Genomic DNA, 18354 nt, shown 5'->3' with positions numbered 1-18354 from the left:
GATTTCACTGTGGAAAAGAATTTCATATGTTCCTAATTGTTGAGACTATATGGAAACGGGCCAACATCGCTACTCTTCCCTACTCTGTCCTCAATCACCCTACTCTCTATTGATTCTAATACCCCTAAATTATCTTTTGTTTTCCTATAATTCCCATCTCAAATGACTTTTTCCAAACTAATTTACGACTAATCATTTTCTACCACTCAATACATTTCTCAACTGATTTCTGCTTCTATATCCTTAAGTCTCATTCTTCACTAGCCTTTCTCTTATATTATCCTACTGATTCACTGGGGTCTTTAAATCTTTGCCACCCTTATTCTTAATGCCACAGCTATTAAAAGGAATAATGTAGATCTATATATACTGGCTTGAAAAGAGATCCACAATGAATAGAATAATATAGTCCTATATAACAAGTAGGCGTGTGTATGTGCATAGACAAAGTCTAGAACAACACTATTCAAAAGAAATACAATGCACATAGTGAAGGTAATTAAAAATTTTCTAGTAGTTGCATTTAAAAAGTAAAAGAAACAAATGAAAATAACTTTAACAATAAATTTCATTTAACTCAATATATCCAAATTATTATGATTTCGACACGTAATCAATATTTAAAATTTTGAAAATTTGACATGTTTTCCATATGAAATCTCTGAAACTCACTGATTAGTTTATGCTTACAGGACATCTCAACTCAAACTAGCTGCTTTCCAGTACCCTTAGCTACCCATGACTACTGGCTGTCATATTGGACAGCACAGACCTAGAAGGATACACACCAAACTGCTAACAGTGGTTTCCTTTGGAGAAAGGGACTGGCTGGGGAGAGCAGAGGGTATGATGAGGAAATTTTACTTTTAATTTTATCTATTATTACATTCATGATGAACATTTCTACTTTGTAATGATAAAAAAAAAACTGACTCCAACTGACAGACCCTTTCTGCATTACTCTAGATGCTCTCTAACAGAACTAACCTTTCCTCTGATAGCAAATCCAATTTCTCTGCCTCAATGAATCTGTTATTTCTCAAAAGTCCTCTCTTCTTTGTGACTCCCAATCCCTAAATGGTAATCCCTCACTCGTCACAGTTCTATAGTTTCCTGCCATGTTTAATCTCTTCTCAGCCCCACTATTCAAAGGCTAAAGGAGATTTAACCACTCACTCATGTTTCATGATGTTCAGCTGTGGGAGGGTCTGATTTGGGACCACAAAACTCATTCGTGCACAGATGTCCTTATAATCTTGATTCCTTCTCTCAAAGTCTTCCACGTGGGCAGCCAGGTGGGAATTGACAATGCAAAAGGTAGTGTTGTGAAATACAAATCTCACAGCTACCCCACCCTTGTTTCCCTGTTGGCAAGAGTAATTATTCAGTTAGAACAAAGACACATGTATCAACTGAACTTCATACAGACATAAATAATAATCAAGCTCATTTCCTAAGGTATTCACCATTTTCCCCATGATTCCAGTTCCAACTGTTTCTGTAGCAACATCACGGATATATCGCCACTGATCCTTTCTGGCAAATATCAAAAGCATCATCCCAACAAGGCGAACTAGTTGAACCTACGAGTTCCAGGGAGTTAGAAAAGTTCATGTTAATACCATTCTTTTTAGATACCACATATCTAACTTCCCACAACTAATTTTCTACCAAAAAGATAGAAAGATGCCCAAATTTGAATCCAAATCATCTCATTTCCTAGTTGACCTCATAAATCAAGAACGAAATTTCTCTGGTGAACTCTTATCTGGCTCTGACCAGTAAGGGTTAAAAGTCTTTGGGGACAATGAGTGAACTGTGCTCTAGACCCATTATTTTAATCACTTTTTAGCCTATCAGAAGTAAGGAGCATTAAAAAGTCAAATAATAAAGAGAAAGCCTCTATCCCAGCTTGTTCCTTTTTCCCCTCCTTCCTAGTTTCCAATTTCCAATTTCCTAAGAAATTGACATTTATAAAACAGCAATCCTTTTTATTTCGATCATTTTAAATCTGTGAACTAGAGCTAGTAATGTCTGAAATATGTATTAGCTAGGGACCTATAACACCATCAGGAGTTTTATAACCTACATCAACTGTTAGAAGATATAGACAAAAATTACTCAGGCAGATGACTCCTTTTACAGGTCTTACTATGGTAGCCCTGAAATTAAAATACCTCTTCTGGTAGCCTCTACCTTGGGCCCTCTAAAGACCAACAAATTGGTCCACCTTGCTAAAGTCAACTCTACTCTTGACTTGCAACCAAGTTTAGAACTCGTTTAAACTCCACAACACTTCTATTCGTGCTCTGATTCCAAAGCATACCCTAAGTACCCACATGCTTCAGACTGGTTTTCTGTAAGCATCCAGTTCTGACCATGTTGGTTAACAACTTCAATCTTAACTCTTAGTGCACAAATCAGTTACCTTACATGTAATTAGTTTGAGTTAATTATTGTTATGAGAACAAAATTCTTTTTTTCTTTCTCCTAAAAGCTACCCGAGCTATGAATATATAGAATCAGGAAGCTCAGGGAAATTTTTTTTCCCCAGGAAATAGGTATAAAAAGGATTAGTCTGCCCTGTTCCCGTATTATATGTGGGAAAGAATGCAATTAAACCATCTTTTGGAACAAGCCATAGATAACAAGAATAACTTCTAGGGAGTTCTATTTAGTCATATACTAAAAAAGATAATTAAATGTGGCTTACTTTCTTGTACTTGGCTTTGGAATGCAAACCCCTTTCCACAGCCATGGACCACTCTTGTTCTTTTACGGATTCAAAGTAGAAAAAGGCTTCTGTGCTCAAGTCTAGCTCTTGAAATCTGAGAAGCAAGAGGATGTGAGATCTATACATATCCCATAATTATCTCTGACTACCTCCTGTCCTATTATGAGACATCAGATGAAAAAAAAGCATGGAAAAGAGAAATTTTAAAGAACTATTTTGTTGACCCAGGTGATCAGTAAGGACAAGTAGCTTTCTTTTTCAAAGACTCCCCACAAGCATATGCACAGGCTATACAAGATTTAAACAAAAAAACCTCCATATGGGGTAACAGTAGAGCTTTGATTATATATCCTAGGGACAGACACTGTTAGAATTGAAGTCATGTCTTAGTTTCTAGGAAGAACATAGTTTTCTATGTCTTTCGAGAGATCTAGATGCTTCCTTACACCATTTTAGGTATCTGTTCCTTTGTGATCTCACAAATTTGACCTACAAGTTAACTCTCATTTATAGTCTACAGTAGGTTTTTACCAAATAGTTTTTTTTTAAAAAAAGAAGGCAAAATGTCATGTGAACTAACACTAAACATAGCCAAAAGGAAATTCTAGACGTGTTCTTTACCCAATGCAGTAGATATCAGGAGGATTCGAATCACAGTTCAGCCATGGTTCTAATCCACTATCTGGAGACTGGCCATTCACGTTCCAAGTTCCAACAAAAAATCTAATATGTAATACCAAAAAATAATGTAAAAACAAAGGTCAAGAATGAACTAATGGAAGTTCTCTCATCACTTCTAAGACAATGGTATGTTAACGATAAGCCAACATAATTTCTCAAATGTTTTGCCACACACGTAAGTAAAACCTTCTGCATGTAGAACACAAAGGCAGTGAACTTATTCTAAGTTTTACATTAGGTGAATCTACAAAAAGGAACCAAGTCTCTATTTTAAATACACAGAGTTAATTGCTCTACCACATTTCCTTTCAATTAAACTCCATTCGAACTCATATTTGAAGAGAGTTTGTGGATGGTAAAGAGGTACCTTCATGCTATAAGCATGTCTGATATGGATTACTGTTGTGTAAGGAGCTGTAGTTGAATCCAAAAACTTACTTCCCAAAGGATTACAAGGACACTCATGTAGGAAATTCTGTTGAGGCAGATACAGTATTAAGGGGGTAAGCACAAGGGAAAACTCATGATTGTCTTAACTGTTTATATACGAATATAAGCATGATGGGAAGAAGAGGAACTGGAGGTTTTGTCACAGGGATATAGTTACAATTAAATTAGAATAAATGAGGCATAATGTGATGGCACATGTGACTGGAATCTTGGGCTAGAAGGGTACAGGCTATTCACAAATAACAAAGTGTTACTGCTTTGTACACTGGGAAACATACTAGGCCATGCCATACCACATACCATACACACTGGGCCCAGAAAAGAAGATATCAACAAGGTGACATGAAAAATATAATACAGAGGGAAAAATCCAAGACAGACTTCACTATCAAGAGGATTAGGCAAAACTTTCATTAGTTAACTATTAAAATTAAGTAAGTTAAGATCTAGTAGTAATGGTGGACTTTAATTTTCCAATATTAGTGGGGAAATATTTGGCAGGCCAGGTAGATAAACATACTTGCTTATGGAATGTGCTAAGGAACAGTTCTCTAGTACATGTGAGCTTGATTTGGTTCTCTAAGAGTAGATAGAAACATTAATAGACATGGTATCATCAGTAGTTAGAAAATCCAAGAGAAATTGTAGTATTTGCATTATTTTGGATAGAGACGGGGTCTTGAATTAGCTGACCATTCCTTTTTATTATGCTTTGACTCCTAATTAAGCTAATTAAACTAATACCTTAAATATCAAAAGGCCATTTTCTGCTATACCTCAGTAAGTAAAAGAGAGTACCTGAAAGTCTGAATGTTGACATATTCTTTCTCTCGCTTTGCCAGGATATGTTTGATGAGACCCTCCCGCTCCCCAGACTGGGTATTTGGTACAAAGAGCTTCCGCATGGTGTTGGTCACTTTGGGCTGTTCCTTGTTAGAAGCTTCCTTGTCACGTGGAAGCCTAGCAAATAAATGAGAAATTCAAAAGTGAAACTGCCTAAAATAGAAAAGTCACTTACATGGGAAATATGTTTTGACACGGGACTTACATTCTGTTCACTGAAGGGGGTGGAGGTGGGGGCTCCCGATGAATCCCCATAGGCTGATTCTGTGAATTTATCTTCTTGTCTAAATTCATAGATGAAAAATTATCCTCAAATCCAAGAAGCCCTGAAGGAACAGAACCCAGTGTCAAAGGAGGGAGAGCTAACATCCAACTTAGCCAGGATAGATAGGGCTTTGCTTTGATCAGTGGTTTTGATTTGATCAGTACATGGTCAAAGGCAAATACCAAACAAAAAGGTAATGATAACTTAGGTTGGGGGAAGATGCATGTCTGTCCTTGAAGTACTTGACATATTAACTAGAACAACAGTAAGTTACATTAATTTGGACCTTACATGAGTGCTAACATTTGCTGAAGACTTAGTACAAAGCTTGGTTGATAGTAAGGGATTATATTATTATCTCACTTAGTCAATGCAAAGATCCCCACTGAGGTCAGTGCTATTAAAAATCTTCCTATGTCACAGAAAAACAAATGAAAGCTAAGAGTTGTTGAGTAACTTGATCAAGGTCATATAACTAGTATGTTGTAGGATTTGGAATTCAAACCCGGGCAGTGTGGCTCTAGTACCTGCATTTTTTACCACACTGCTAAGCTGGCTCCTGAAGGGCTAACATACCACAGAAAGAATAAGGAGTGTACAACAGTCAGTGGGCATGGACTCCATACAACCACTCTATAGGAAGTGTCTGACGTTGACATTAATCTACATTATTTTATCTATCCAGATAAAATTTACTGACTCAGCAATGAGCAAAACAACCACGAAAAGAATCTTTTCAGTACCTGAAAAGACAGAAGGTTTGTCCTTAGTGTCTAATTTCTGGTACCAGCTGGATGAGTCCTTTTGCTCTGGAACAAGAAGTTGTGACTGTGCTGGAGAGATAAGGTTCATGGTCAGAAACTGAGGAGCCCTTCATTGAGCAGAATTTACCATAACCAAAAGCCATTCACTCAGCACTCTTCAAATGCAGGGCCAGTAGTATTCTTGAATATAAAGGAAAAGACTAAGAAAATGAGGGCAGCTTGGGGATCATCTGGGAGTAGAAGGCAGATTACAGTCTGCAGTAAGATGTCCATGCCATGACTGTAGAGATCCTGGAAATTGGCTCAGTGTCCTTAAAGTCAAATACACTTGTTCCCTAACCCATCCCTGGGGTCATTTCTGAATTTAAAGAAATTCAGCTATCAAAGCTCAGGGGGTGAGGTACTTTGCTCACGGCTGCTTACCTCTGTATCAGCATATCAGAATTTCACTCCCATTAAAATAGTAGAAAGAAAACTTCTGAGTCTTGAGTTACCTTCCTGAGCTGCAAGGACCTTTGACAAGAACTTCGAACAGTGCTCCTCATCAGAGATTTCAAAGCGGCGCTCTCTGGTCCAGTCCCCCTGAACCCGAATTTTGCAGCCACCTAAAGAGATTTGAAATCCATACACACAGAGCTATGGAATACAATGTTTTCTTGGGATTGTATTCCCAACTTACCAGTTTAATAAGACAAGGTCCACATCACAAATATCCCAGACCTCTAATATAGGAAGTATGTCTACAAGATCAAGGTATTCATCATGGTGGTAGTGGTGGTAGTAGGGAGATGCAGGATTTAGGGGTGATGTGGAGAAGGAAATCTAAAGGGCTAATGACTATGTCAATGAGCAGCCTAATAGAGTGATATGATACATACTAAAATCATAGTTTTCTACATTCTGATATATCTCTTAGATGTTAATGCAGGGACCACCAAATTCTAGTAAAAGATTAATTCTCCAACTACCCTTCCCCCATCTCTCAGCTGGAAATTCCTACTATTTTAAATCCAGATCATATAGTAAGAGTATCTGAAGCATGAAGGGAATAAAGGAAATAGGATGGCTTGTTCCTAGGTACAAACTATACTTAGCCAACTGAATTTACAAACTAATTAAAAAAGAAAAGAATTGTGGGATTGGTTTGAGTCATTCCGAAAAGAAGCATCTATACCTCATTACAAGAGAAAAATGTACATCTTGAATAAACTCACAAAAGCAATATAATGACCTATGGTCATGAGTGGTTTGGTTCAAGTATAGCCAATTGGAAAACAGTATAATTAGAAGCGAGGTTATCTAGGACTTTAGTTTCTTATGTATACAACATACTGTCTCCCTTTTTCTGATGCCCTATAGTTATCATCTGTATCAATCATCTGGATATGGTGATCCAGGAAACCTATGTACTTGTTTATATATTTATTTTAACTGACTTACTATATGTATTGCTTTCTCATTCCTCTGGAAACTATAAGCTACTTAAGAGCAAGAGGCAGGGGGCACATACAGGTTATCCAACGTAACTTTTGATGGTCTACCCAGGGTTGTTTGGGACTGAGGGACTTCTCAGGACTCAGGACTTTCAAAGCTAAGGCCGGGAAAGTCCCAGGCAAACAGGGATGGTTGGTCACTTTACAGGCAATAATGATGACAGACTTTGCAGACAGAAGGCATTTAATATATAACTGTTTAACTGGACTTTTTCACACTTGTAAGTAATAAAGAAGTGAGAAAATGAAATGAAAATCCTAGTTTCTTTTATTTTTTTTTTTATGCCTACAGCACCTGGTATTCCTAGGTGGTCTCCCATCCAAGTACTAACCAGGCCCAATCCTGCTTAGCTTCCGAGGTCAGACGAGATCGGGCACGTTTAGGGTGGCATGGCCATAGAAGAAAATCCTAGTTTCTTATGGTGGAAATTCACTTCTGAACCTTTGACTCTCCTCTTTTCCTTTGCCTTTCCTTAAGTTTCTATCTTCATAGATTTAATGGTCAGAAGAAGAAAAGAGATGAAAACAGAGAAATGAAAAAGAAGGCATCCAAGTGGACCAGAAATAAGAAAATGAACGATGGTGCCACTGTAAGGAGGAGGGGAAAAACAAAGATCACCAATTAGGAGCAGCCTTGAAAACTCCTTCAGGGTATGAGCAATCTTTTCTTTCTCAGATAATTTATATCAGAAGCAGTAAAAAAAAAAAGAGAGAGAGAGAGAGAGAGAAGTTTCTATCTGAAAGAAACAGAACAAGAACATATACCTCTCTCCCATAATCCTTGAAAGATATATTTTAGCAAACATAAAAAATAAACTAATCCATTTAACAAACAGAAGACTCCAGAAATTGCTTACAAAATAACACTAGATACTGCCTCAACATGTTGCATGGGAAAGAGGACAAATTATCCCACGACCTAACCTTGTACTTGGCTCCCTTCCAAAACCCTCTGGACTCTTTGTAATCAGCAAACACTCCTAGATCCTCAACTTCTCTTCTGAACATTCCCTGCATCTCTCAGTGGTTCCCAACTATGGCTGTATTTGAATTACTAGAGGCACTTTTTAAAATACTGATACTTGGGCTCCACCCCAGGCCAATAAAACAATCTCTGTGGGTAAAGTCCACACATTGGTAGCTTTTAAAATACTCTCTGAGTGATTCTAATGTGCATCCAGATTGAAAATCAGAGTCACCTGCAACTGACTGGTCCCTGAGAACAGAACTCTCCCTGTAGCTCTCTGAAGTGAAGGCTGTTTATAGTCTCTCATATCCTATGTAATTTAAGACTGGTGTCCTTATTTGTCATAATGCTATCTCCAGGCCATTCCCTCTCCTCCCTGAGGTAAAATCTTTTCTCCTTTGAGTCTCACCCAATGGGCTATACCAGCTTCTTCTATTCCTTCCTCCATGAGATCATCTACTATCCTCCCAGAAAATTCTGAATCCAGGGTTCAATACCTGACTCATAAGACTTCCTCTCCACTCAAACTTCTGCCTTAATTTTGGGTCCCTTCAAAATTAACACAGAAAACCCGGTCAATGCCTTCAACTGCCTTATCCAATGATCTTGCCCCTCCATCTCAGCCACATACTCCCTCAGTCCCTACTGGAACTCCCTCAGTTATACCCTGGACCTTTTCATCATAGAAACATCACCACTTCATAAAACTCTAATTCAGACATCCCACTCTGACCTGTTACTTCTTCCAGCTTCCTTGCTCACATGGGAACCTCCAGCTCATTGATCCCTTCACTTCCTCAGTATCCATTCACTCCCTCCTACTTTCGCTTCCCTTTTTACCAAACATATGACATCATTATACTCTGTTCCAAATACCCAGAACTGCCTTACCACTCTGTTCTTCCATAGCACCTACCTGGCTAACAATCAACCCTCAGAAATCCAACTAATTGCCTTCTCTGTACTTAATCTGTGTACACATAGACACAGATACACACACACACACACACCATTATAAATTGATAACTAACCTCAATTGGGCACTCTACGATAGGAAGCAACTAAGTTTCCATAGTCAATCAGTCTCCTGTGACTATCAAGAACAACTATTTCATACCTTCTCATTTATCCTCAATTTCTGGATCCCCCTCTTTTCAAGCCCTCTCATTACAAGTTGATTGCCTCACCTCATATTTCAGAGAAAATGGAAGCCATCCTGTATTTTTACTCATCTCTTTTCCCTTCTGATACAAGAAAAGTACTCCTATCAAAGGTCACCCTCTCTTTGAATTACAACCTCTCTGATTCTCTCGGAAATTGTACACTCACAATCATTCCTAGACACTTCCTCCCAATATTTTTAACCTCTCCCTTTCATAGGCTACTTCTCATCAGCATTAAATTGTGTTCTAGATCCTCCCCATTTTAAAAACAAAAAATCTTCCTAAACCCCATATTTCCCTCCGATTCTAGTCCATATCTATATTCTTCTTTGCAGTCAAGCTTCTTCAAAAAACCAAGCTACTTCCTCACCTCCCATTTTTCTCTTTAATTCACTCCAAAAATGACTTTGGTTTCCACAACCCTTATGAAATGGCTTTGTTAAGGTCACCAATAACCTCCACATTGCTAAATCCAATGGATATTCTTCAGTCATCTCGTTTGACCTATTAGCAGAAATCAATAGTTGACCACTCCTTGAAATATTTTTTTCTAAAGACTTCTATGACACCATATTCACATAGTTTCTCTTTCTCTCTTTCTCTTTCTCTTTCTCTTTCTCTCTCTCTCTCTCTCTCTCTCTCTCTCATCACTAGTTTTCAGTGCCCCTTGAGGTATCTCCTTCTCTATCTAACCTTTACAAAGCAGAGTTCCTTAGAGTTCAATCCTAAAAGTTTTACTTACTCTATAGCATTGTCCAATAGGACTTTCTGTGATAAGGGACATGTTCTATAACTGTGTTGTCTAATATGGCAACCAATGACCACACGTGGCTAATGAACACTTGAAATGTGACTAGTGCAACCGAGGAATTGAATTCCCAGTTTTATTACTAATTAATTTAAATAGGCACATGTAACTCGTGGCTACTACATCTGATGGCACAGCTCTACATGCAATCATATCATCACTCTTGGTTTCAAATACCAACTATGTGCTAGTGACCCAGACCTGTCTTCTGAGCTTCAGATGCATACATTTACAACTTTTATCCTCTACACTCAAATGTCTCAAAGAAATCTTAAACTAAACATAGCTAAAAGTGAATTTATGATCCCCCATAGGAAATATCATTCCTCTTGTAATCCCGTAATGTTCTTATATCTGCAAGTGGTACCATTATCCACATTCATGCCAGAAACCTGGATTCATCCTTGACCCTTCTCTTCCTCTCACTACTACACCCAAACCAACCTGTTGATTTAACCTCCAAAAACATTAATCAAATCTTTCCATTTCTCTTCATCTCTACTTCTACCACACTCTCTAGCTTAAACTACCAAAACAGCCTCCTAACTGGCTTCCATGCAAATGATGACATTCCAATATAAAATCTTTCATATTCTTCCTATTTTCTTTTAAATCTAAAAATCCAGATTCCTTATCATGGCTTAGAAGATCCTATCGGATTTGGCTCTAGCTCATCCTACCTTGGTGCCTAAGCCTTATTCCAGGCACCCTAGCCTTCTTTCATTTCAAGAAAGTGTCAAGTTATTTTTCAATTTGGGACCTTTTCACATGTGGTTCCCTTTACCTGGAATACTCTTTTCTTCCCCATATTCACCTCTTAGTCCCTCTGGTCTCAATTTAAATGTCACTTCTTCAAAGAGGTCTCCCCTGATCACCCTGCCTAATTTAGTTAGCCCTCTTATAAACTCTTTGTATTTCTCCTTGACAGCATTTATCAAAACTGCAAGTTTTGTAAGTATGTATCTACACTTTCAACTTCAAATCTGTTTCTTGCACTAAGTTCTATGAAGTACCATGACTATATTGTTTTCTGCTATAATCCCTAAAATCTAGCACAGTGCCTAGCACCTAAAAGGTATTCATATTTCTATGGAATGAATTAATGAATTATAGGTATCTATATAACACTAGTACCAAATAGCACAGAAGACGAATCAAAGCAGGAACAGCAACCTTATCTATGTGGTTCTCTACTGCTTGTGTAGCACTTAGAGCCTGGCAAATAGAAGGTGCTCAACAAATATATGTTGAATAATGAATAAATAAAGGAGTGTTTGGCACATATCTGTGTTGAAATCTTAGTCATTAAAAATCATGTTTTTAAATATCTTTAAATGACATGGGAAAATGCCACAATACAACATTAAATGAAAATGCATGATAAAACCTACATAAAAGGATTCCAATTATGTAAAAGCATAAATAAAAGAGTAGAAGAGATACATAAAAATGTTAAACACAGTGGTGATCTCTAGATTGCAGGAGCATAATTTTGATACTTTAAACTTTTTGAAAATTTCAAATTGTATATAATGAAGATATATTATCTGGACATCAGAAAAAAATGATTTGAAACCATTTACTATCAACATCCAGATAATGGGAAAATACATATTTACACTAAAATCAGGCCTGCCTAACAAACCCAGGGTCCCTCTCCTGTAACATACTGTGTACTTTAAAGTTTATGTATGAAGCCCGAGGATGAAGATAAAATCTGGTTTCGGTGTAAATATTACTAAGTGGACAGAAATCACAAAGGAATAACAAAAATTCAAATGGTTATGATCTAATAACTTGAACTCTGGACAAAACAACACGTGTCTAATTTCTATGTAGGAGAGGTAAAAAACAAAACCAAACCAAAAAAAAACTAATGCCATAAATTAGGTGTTTATAAGGGAAAAGGCACAGCTTGGTTTAACTTTTCAGCTTTGAATTAAATACCTATTTCCACACCAAGAGCAGGACATTTCAGTATGTTTTTTTTCGCAGCATCAGTTACCTTTGCTCATATTTTGCTTTTTTAGTGTTCTTTTCGCCTTCTCCTTTCTAAGCACAATAAGACATAGATATTAAGTTATTTTTGATTTCTTGTGTACCTGCAGTAGAAGCCAGCAGCTGAGTTTACTTAGCCTTTCAGGATCAGCCCTTAGACTTCCAAAGTCCATGACCAAAGAAAAGAATAATAGAACCCAAACCAGAAAAAGCCCATGTAAACTGTTCAATGCAAATTAATGGTGCCAAGGATAGGGACTGTGTCTAAATAAAAGTATGTATAATCCACAGCTCCAAGCTAAGAGCCAAGCCCCACTCATGTAAGGACTCGATCATGAGATAAGGCAACCAGTTTGATTTAGATTCATGTGGTCACATACTCTTTTCCATAGCAACCACAGAGTTGTCACAGTAGCATTCAAATGTTTATTTTCTCCTCCCCATAACACAGTATAATCATATGATAAAGAACAGTTTGCATAGAAAGTCAATGATGATTTGCTTCAAAGAGATGCAAATGAAAGAATGAAAACAGTAAGAAGAGATCATGTTCTCTCTAATGAAGGGATGCCTTGAGGGAATGGGGCTTAAATAAAATACCAAAATTATTTTAAGAAAAAAAGGTATGCCTGGTACAAGAAGGACAATACAGCCTCCCAAAATAATATAACAAAGGAAACCATAATTTAACATGTAAAATTAATAAGCAGGTGAGGGGAAAAAGCTTAAAACAGCAGTTAAAAAAACAGCAAAAAAAATCATAAACCTTATGTGCTTTAAACATTTTCTAGGCCTTCCTACAATTATCAATTTCACAGCAATGATTTAACTGATAGCAATAATACTGGTAGCTCAAAAAAGTTCAGCATTAGAAAAGTATGTCATCTTTTCAACTTTTTTAAAGAGTCTTACTAGCCACCCGTTTTTTCTTATGCTTAGCCTAAATGTTTTTGGGAAACAATGCTAATTCGTATGGTTGCTTGAAGAAAGTGGAGAATACAGGATACGTTGGTAAGATAAAGGATGTGCAAAAAAAGGTGTCTTAAATAGGGTGCGAATTCAAGTAAATATTTGTTGAATGAAAATCAATTCCATTCAGAAAGATACTCACTGTTTGAAGCTATATCAATCAAAAGAGTTTCTTCTGCTTCTGAGGGAAAAGAAGAACAGGATCAGAAATGAGAAAACCATTCATTACAACCAAAAGAAGTATATGCCTAACTAAATAACTGCTGCTCTCAGTCACCACTCCTGGGGCGTAGAACATATTTTAAAAAATCCTTTGCTTTTTTTGGTTAGCATTTTTTTTTAAAGAAGGATTTTAATAGCACTGGGTTCTAAAGATTATGAGCAATTCAACTAAAAGAAAAATGAACTGAATCAAGTAACTGAACGGAACACCTCTAAGCAAATCAAGGAATGACAATAGTAGGGAATATAACATGTCAATTCAAGTGAATATGAGTTTAATTCTCCCCAACTATAACATATTAATTTAATATAACTTAATTGTATCCTTTAGGCAATTCTTGTAAAAAGCCAAGGAAGTGACCCCAAAGGCCTAGAGGCAAATTACTTTAACTCAGATCTAGTCTCTGAAAATTTCCATGATCCCATTACCTCTGCCCCTGTCCCATATAGGAATACAGAACATCTTAAGTTCTTTACCTTTAGACTACAATTAATATCTGTGGGTCCAAACACCCAACAAGGAAGTGTAAATTGGAGCAAAGCATAGTCTCCAAGTTCAGAGTTCTCTTTTTTCTCCATAGCTCTCCAGGACTTCCTTTCTTACCTCTAGTGTCTAGATCCAGCCCATCTTGTCATCCCTAATTTCCTTGTATTTGGCCAACACCTGCCAGACCGTCTCAGCTAGTTTAAATGTGGGTACTGACTCCTTGAGGTTAGCCTGGATCTACTGTAGCCAGATGGAGTAGTCTCAGCCTTTTCTAGCTCCCTCACAAGCCTGGATTGTATATTTGGCTCTGTTATTCAGGCACAACAGAAGGAATTGGTAAGAAACTAAGTTGTGTAATATTAGAAAATAGTCTCAATATTCTTACTAGCATGATGAAGCAAGGGACAATTAGGCATCAGGACATAGCTATTATATGTTTACCAATGTTCTTTAGTAACTTTAATTATTTAAAACCTGAGTATTTATAAGATTTTCAAAATAGATGAACAGGTCAAAAAACAGAAAAGATATGAAAACTCAAGGAGGTAACTGTTCTTTTGGTTATAGGAAACTATTATGTGTGTGCACATATTTTCTTAGATTCCAATCTAACAACCTGCTATTTCTTATTTTAAAAATACTAAAAGAAACAGGGTAAAAGAGACTCTAGAAGTAGTATAAAAAGGTATAGAGTTAATAGGATATTAAAGTCATGTTCTTGGCTTTTCTCCTCCTTAAAGGGCTGGGTATGTAACAACATGAAAAGTAAGGTGACTTCAGCAACTTGCTATGGCATGCAGGTGCCTTGTTCAATGTCTCTCTAACACAGGGCAAGCTGTATGGCTATAACTTCATTCTTCTATACAATGTGGGTACTATTCACTACAGGTATTTTAATTCTTAACACATACTGTCTTAAAAAGCCACACTCACTTAGTATTTCTACTTATAGGAATAAATCCTAAGGAAATAAGAGATGTGCAGGAAGATTTATGCACATAGATGTTCATCGAATTACTATTTATACTAGCAAATAACCCATTTATAAAATAGCCATTCATAAAATAGTGTATAGCTAGCTATTAATAGCATGGAAAAGCACTCATATTATGGAACAGACAAAAAAACTATATATAGTATGAGTCCTATCCACTCTAAAAGTTCCAAGTGTAGAAAAAAGGTAAATCTTAGGTGTTTATCTCTGAAGGATGGGAATTTGCTTCTCTTTATATTTTTCTGTTCTTTCCATCATTTTTACAGTATATATATTAGTTTTGTGATTAAAAAAGTTCAATGTAGTTTAAGAAAGAATCCATGTAAGGTAGGATTCAAATTTTCCAAGAAGCTATAGCTGAAACAGAATGCTTCTGTCTGATGAAGCCAATGGACTCATTGGAAACATAATGCATTTGTTCTCTAGTAAACAATTTCCTTTCGAGAGCAATGTGACATGACAGAAGCAACAGCTCCTACACAACTCCCCTGCCCCCTCATTTTTGAGTCTCAGTGTAGCAGGTGAAACAACAGATTTTCTTTTCTTGGTCCCTAAATTTGAGGGCAGGAAGCCAAATATTTCCTCCCTGGAGTCACTTATAATTCACCAATGGCAAGGTTTGAGAATTAGCACAATTAAATATAAGGTATTAAAAACTGTTAAGGCATTTTGCCAAGTGTTTTAATTTCAGATAGTGAGGGGAGAAAGAGCTGAATGTGTATGAATCCTAGCAACCTTGCTATTTTACAACGAGCAGTGTGTCAGTTAAACCCAAGAATGTTACTTAAATCCACATATAGGTCGGACAGCATAGACTACCTATGCAGGCAACAGACTACATATGTCTCTAACCCCCAGCCAGGGAAGCAAGTGAGAATACACTTATTCAATATAACCCTTCAGCCCTCTTAGACAAAGCACTGATCATCTTCTCAGTGGTAAAATAGTAACGTTATCTTTTTATGCAAAGAGTAATACATTTCATTTCACATGTAGTGACAAATTTAAATATGTATGGTATGACACAGGCAATAATGACCAAAGAAAAATGTTATAAAACTAGCTAAGCGATTAAAGCTAGTACCTTGAACACATCTAAAGTGGCTATTTATAGGAATGATATCTTGAACATGTTGTTCTTTCGCATGCAACCGGATTATTAACCTAGAAAACAAAAGAATGCATCAATGAATAGCTACTGAAGAACCCAAACATTTAATAAAATACATTGTTGTGTTGATATGCAAATCTAGCCTGTATTGATTAGGCTTGCTGTATCTTGTTCCCTGGCTCTAAGCATCATGACAGCTAGATATTGCTCTAGGTCTAAAAGGATATTAGTGGTGATCAATATCTGAATACTCACACTGTTCTTTGCTATAAAGAACACAGAATAGTCTATATCCTAAGAAAATTTTACAATCTTAAGAGCATGAATTACAGCACATATATCTTCAGAGTATGTACATCAGAGTGAATAGCTAGGTGTGAACTCCGTGAGGGCAGGGACTATGGATGTTTTTTCACCATAGTATTTCTAGCACCTAGCATAGTCGCTAGCACATAACTGTAGTTCAAGTTCATAGAATGAATGAATTAGGAATTTCATAAATTAGCTTTCTGATTATATATGCATAGCTTTTACCAAAGAATGGTTCTCTCTCTTCAAACAGGTATACAGGTTCATGGAGGAGTAAGAAGAGGTACCCAGTTTCCTGGATAGGTCAAAATAACCCCAGTGGCCAACAAGGTAGCAGATATTATAACCAGATTGCCTTTACATCCCTGTGATTTTACTCTGGTTTCCAACTTCATGCTGGTAGCTCTAGGTAAATATGACTGAAAAAATTGGCTGCCATTATGAAATGCAAGATTTCTAAATTCCTATGTACTTCTGAAATACTAATTTTCATTTACTACTATCCTTAGTGGCCCCAGAATCAAGGTATAACCTACTAGTAAACAGCCATTCTGAACACCTCCCCACTTTCCCCAAATCAAGCACTCTTCAGGTGGTTCTTTTTGCCAGGAACACTTATTCCTGAGACTCAGCTCAAATATCACCTCTTCTCTGAAGCTTCATCCAAAACCAAGCAGAGCCAATACCATCATCCCATTTGCTTGTCCCTCTAATATAGCACTTACACATTCCATAATAGTTATATTTATTTCCCACACTGATTTGAAAGCAAGGACCATATTATATTCAGTTTTGTCTCCTAATAGGTGCTCAATAAATACTAGTTAATAAAAGACTAGAATAAGCTATAAAGAGATGAACATTTAAATATAACCGTTCAACTACTGACTTTAAAAATGGCATTGTTGAGTTTGGAGAAACATAGTGGAGTGAGAGACGTCCCCAGATCACTCCCCTTGAAACAACAATAACCTGAGCATCTAAAACTAAACGGAAAACACTTAAACTACACACCAGAACATCTGAGCATGGGATCTGCGCATAAGAGCTAACACAGATCAGAACCCTGGGTGTAGGATCGTGGACTGGGAGAAACAAAGAAGCTGCCTATCGAAGCTGGAGCTCCCTGCAGGAGGAGGGGGAGGAGAGAAGGTGCAGCAACATCTCTGAATAGCCTGGGAGAGCTGTGAGTTCCCTGTGGCCTCGGCCAGCAGCAGTGCCCAGTCATCAGGGCAGAAAGCAGAGAAGCAGGATGACAGTTGAGTTTTAACCACTGTGGTTGCAAAATCAAGGCTGAGCCGCAGCCCCAGAGGGCCCCTTCCCCCATATCCTCCAAGACCGAAAACTGCGGAGCCCAGAGGAATCTGAGCAAATGCTACTGAAACTGTTGCTGACACCAACAGAAACTAAAACTGAGATTAGTGAGCGTGATTAAACATCTATAAGAAAAAAAGGCATTATTAAGGCTTTATATAAATCAGGGATCCAAGAGGCTTAGACGCTACAGGAAACCAAAGGAAAAGTGTCATATTTGCAACAGGCTAAAGAGAGACCTTTATATATTAAATCTTCTTTCTGGAAAAACAAACAAACAAACAAAACCACCAAAAAACAAAACAGTGGAATATGCTTCCATTAATGCCCAGGCAGAGAAATAGTCCACTAAACACTACATGAACTACCTTGGTGACAAGACATCTCTGAAAGAAAGAGAAAAATCTCCAGAAAATAAGCTTACATAGAAATACGCAACTTAAATGACAGAATTCAGGATGGTAATTCTGAAAAAACTCAATGAGATCTGAAACGAGTCATATCAACGATTTCAGGAATTGAAAAAATAACTAGATGAGCAGAATGAGGAGATTGGAACCCTCAAAAAGAACAGAATAGATCTTCTGGAGATTTAAAAAAAAAAAAAAAAACAACACTGCAAGAGTTGAAAAATGAAACAGCAAGCTTGGGAAATAGAGTAGACCAAATGAAGGAAAGAATCAGTAATATCAAAGACAAAAATGTAGAAATAAATTGGAAGGAAGAAGAGAGAAACCGAAGAATGAGAATTAATAAAAAAGAAATTCAAGAACTGGCTGATA

General features: G+C 37.1%; 1 protein-coding gene and 1 pseudogene across 3 annotated transcripts in view; both read right to left on the bottom strand.

Moving 5' to 3' along the window:
• Window positions 1-18354, bottom strand: part of OCRL (OCRL, inositol polyphosphate-5-phosphatase) — a 54303-nt gene that overhangs the window by 27225 nt on the left and 8724 nt on the right. For 2 of the 3 annotated variants that reach the window (XM_025046688.1, XM_025046690.1), the window contains exons 3-12: window positions 15923-16002; window positions 13278-13316; window positions 6232-6342; window positions 5717-5806; window positions 4914-5034; window positions 4664-4825; window positions 3356-3457; window positions 2714-2828; window positions 1467-1583; window positions 1177-1364 (exon numbers count right to left, since the gene is read on the bottom strand). In XM_025046688.1, coding sequence (XP_024902456.1) covers window positions 1177-1364; window positions 1467-1583; window positions 2714-2828; window positions 3356-3457; window positions 4664-4825; window positions 4914-5034; window positions 5717-5806; window positions 6232-6342; window positions 13278-13316; window positions 15923-16002 — 1125 coding nt within the window. The remainder of the gene's footprint in view (window positions 1-1176; window positions 1365-1466; window positions 1584-2713; window positions 2829-3355; window positions 3458-4663; window positions 4826-4913; window positions 5035-5716; window positions 5807-6231; window positions 6343-13277; window positions 13317-15922; window positions 16003-18354) is intronic. The other variant, XM_025046689.1, reaches the window with a different exon arrangement.
• On the bottom strand, window positions 7514-7632 carry LOC112479651 (annotated as a pseudogene).

Source organism: Pteropus alecto, unplaced genomic scaffold, assembly GCF_000325575.1.
Source record: "Pteropus alecto unplaced genomic scaffold, ASM32557v1 scaffold85, whole genome shotgun sequence".
In the NCBI taxonomy this organism is placed as follows: Eukaryota; Metazoa; Chordata; class Mammalia; order Chiroptera; family Pteropodidae; genus Pteropus; species Pteropus alecto.
The sequence above is the reverse complement of the archived record's forward strand: the minus strand, read 5'-3'. Positions and strand labels throughout refer to the sequence as shown.